Source organism: Fomitopsis serialis (genome assembly GCF_022376445.1).
Source record: "Fomitopsis serialis strain Sig1Antser10 chromosome Unknown B0H18scaffold_192, whole genome shotgun sequence".
Lineage (NCBI taxonomy): Eukaryota > Fungi > Basidiomycota > Agaricomycetes > Polyporales > Fomitopsidaceae > Fomitopsis > Fomitopsis serialis.
Genome location: NW_025955152.1, coordinates 328 through 2,231, shown reverse-complemented (window position 1 = coordinate 2,231; position 1,904 = coordinate 328). Strand labels below are relative to the sequence as shown.

General features: G+C 53.6%; 1 protein-coding gene across 1 annotated transcript; it reads right to left on the bottom strand.

Moving 5' to 3' along the window:
• Positions 1-618: 618 nt before the first annotated feature.
• B0H18DRAFT_1049043 (uncharacterized protein) lies at positions 619-1,589 on the bottom strand. The gene is made up of 2 exons (XM_048030886.1): positions 1,412-1,589; positions 619-1,369 (listed from the first exon to the last, which is right to left on the bottom strand). Exons 1-2 carry the CDS (start codon positions 1,538-1,540, stop codon positions 878-880), a joined length of 621 nt encoding a protein of 206 aa, XP_047885965.1. The 5' UTR covers positions 1,541-1,589; the 3' UTR covers positions 619-877.
• Between the last annotated feature and the right edge of the window lie 315 nt (positions 1,590-1,904).

Here is a 1,904-nt window from a genome sequence, read left to right as displayed (position 1 = left end):
ATGCATCAGCTTTTCGACCATCTCCGGCTAGAAAGTCCAGTAGCTCAGGGTACTATCACCTTGGGAGAAAGCGTGTACGTGGACTTCGCCCATCTCAACCGCGACACGGTTCCGCAGCTATGTATCACCCCCACGGAGAAGCTGACTCGGGACCAGCTGCTCTCGTCGGTCATAAACGATTACCAGAACATTGTGGATGGCATTTCCCGCGTCGTCGCGAACGAGAAAACTACTATCGCGCCAGACATCGAGGAGCATATCCTGGCACGAGCCACGTTGCCCTCAAAATACTCCCTGGGCAGGTTCGGCGAGGCACAAGACGGTCCAGCGACCGACAGCAAAGTGCATGTCAGTCGGTTTACGGTCCCCCATCCCAGTGACGATCATAGTCGTCAGATGATGGTTCGTACTGGCTGGAAGGATATGTTCGACGAGACGGTGGCAAACTGTAGGAGTCAATGTGCGGACAGTCGAGCATAGGTTTCGTTGGTAGACAGTCAAATAGTGAGCATCGCAATGTGACAGGAAGAGTAGACTGGTATTGTCGTCAGATGGTGGAAGGGAAGGTCTCGCTGTACTTAGGTGATCGACACGCACGTCGCAGAACTGGGCAACGACAGGACCCCGGGCAAGGCGCTTATAGGTCCGATCCGAAAACCCCGGATTTTGGGCCCTTATGTCCGCACGATTTTGACCCCTGTTATGTCCGCATCAGGATAGGACCTACCTGTAGGGGTGCTTTATGGCCGCATGACGGATCGGACCTCTCAAAAATGCGGTAAAATCGGAGAAAATGCCCAAAAAATCGCTGCATGCCCTACACATTGCGTCGGAGTAGACTACCAAGGAAAACGCCCACATTTGTCTCCCTTTATCGTCAAAACGGTTGCATGAGTAGCACATACGCATAAGCGCCGAGTACCATATCTCGAGCGCCCAACATTCGTAAGTACGAATGTACTCTAGGTGGCGCGTCACAAGAGTAGTCGCTAATTGACACGGATGGTGAGAGACAATCAAGCGGGCAAGCCAGTCGGTTGCGAGATGATAGCGAACATGGGAGGTCAGGAGTACTGATATGGTCCTTCATGACTTGCCAGTTGGTACTCGAGGTCGACGAAGAACCTGGCGCATCTTTAGAATGAGGTCGACTGTGACATTGTTTGTAGCTGGTCACTGCCAGTGGCCCTAAGGCTCGTGACCGATGGCTTGCTTGACCGCGGCGATGGGTCGCATATTTGAAGCTCGCGAACAATGGCGTGTAGCCGACCGAGACGAATGCGAATGCGAGAAAACGCTCTCGGTAGAGTACGAGAAATGCGCCCCTGCGAGTCAAACACTTGGCCAGTATGCCTGGGTAGCCAACATCCTATGGGCCAGTTGCTCTGGCTGAACCTGGCCCAAGCGGTACCACTACGACCACATCGCGTCTCATGAGACGTGCAGCGTCGGATGCCCTTTCCCAGCTACTGAAGCACTCACCAGTGGTGTTCTGGTGTTCTGTCACGATCGCCTTGCTCACGTTCTCACGTCCGCGCATATCGCGCTGTGTTTGTTGTCTCCGCCGGCTTGTCCATGCCGCCGTAGCCAAGCATGTCAGGCACAATGATTGAGTGGCCCCCGCCTTGAAGAACGCATACGTGTCTCCGGACGAGTGGTAGCCTTCGAAGAACGAGATGCTATAGTCTCCTGTATCTTGGTCAGCCAAATCAGGTCGAACGCACCCTACTAGCAATCTTCATGTGTCCGTGTCGAGCCATCGGCGCGTGATCTGCGAGAGAGGCTAACGAGACGCGTTGCGCGCGTAAATCCTACACTGCGGTGCATGAATTCAGCGTGAATACAGCTATGTATAGTATTCTGTAAACAGGAGGCGAGACTCACATTGTAGTACAATACAAGCT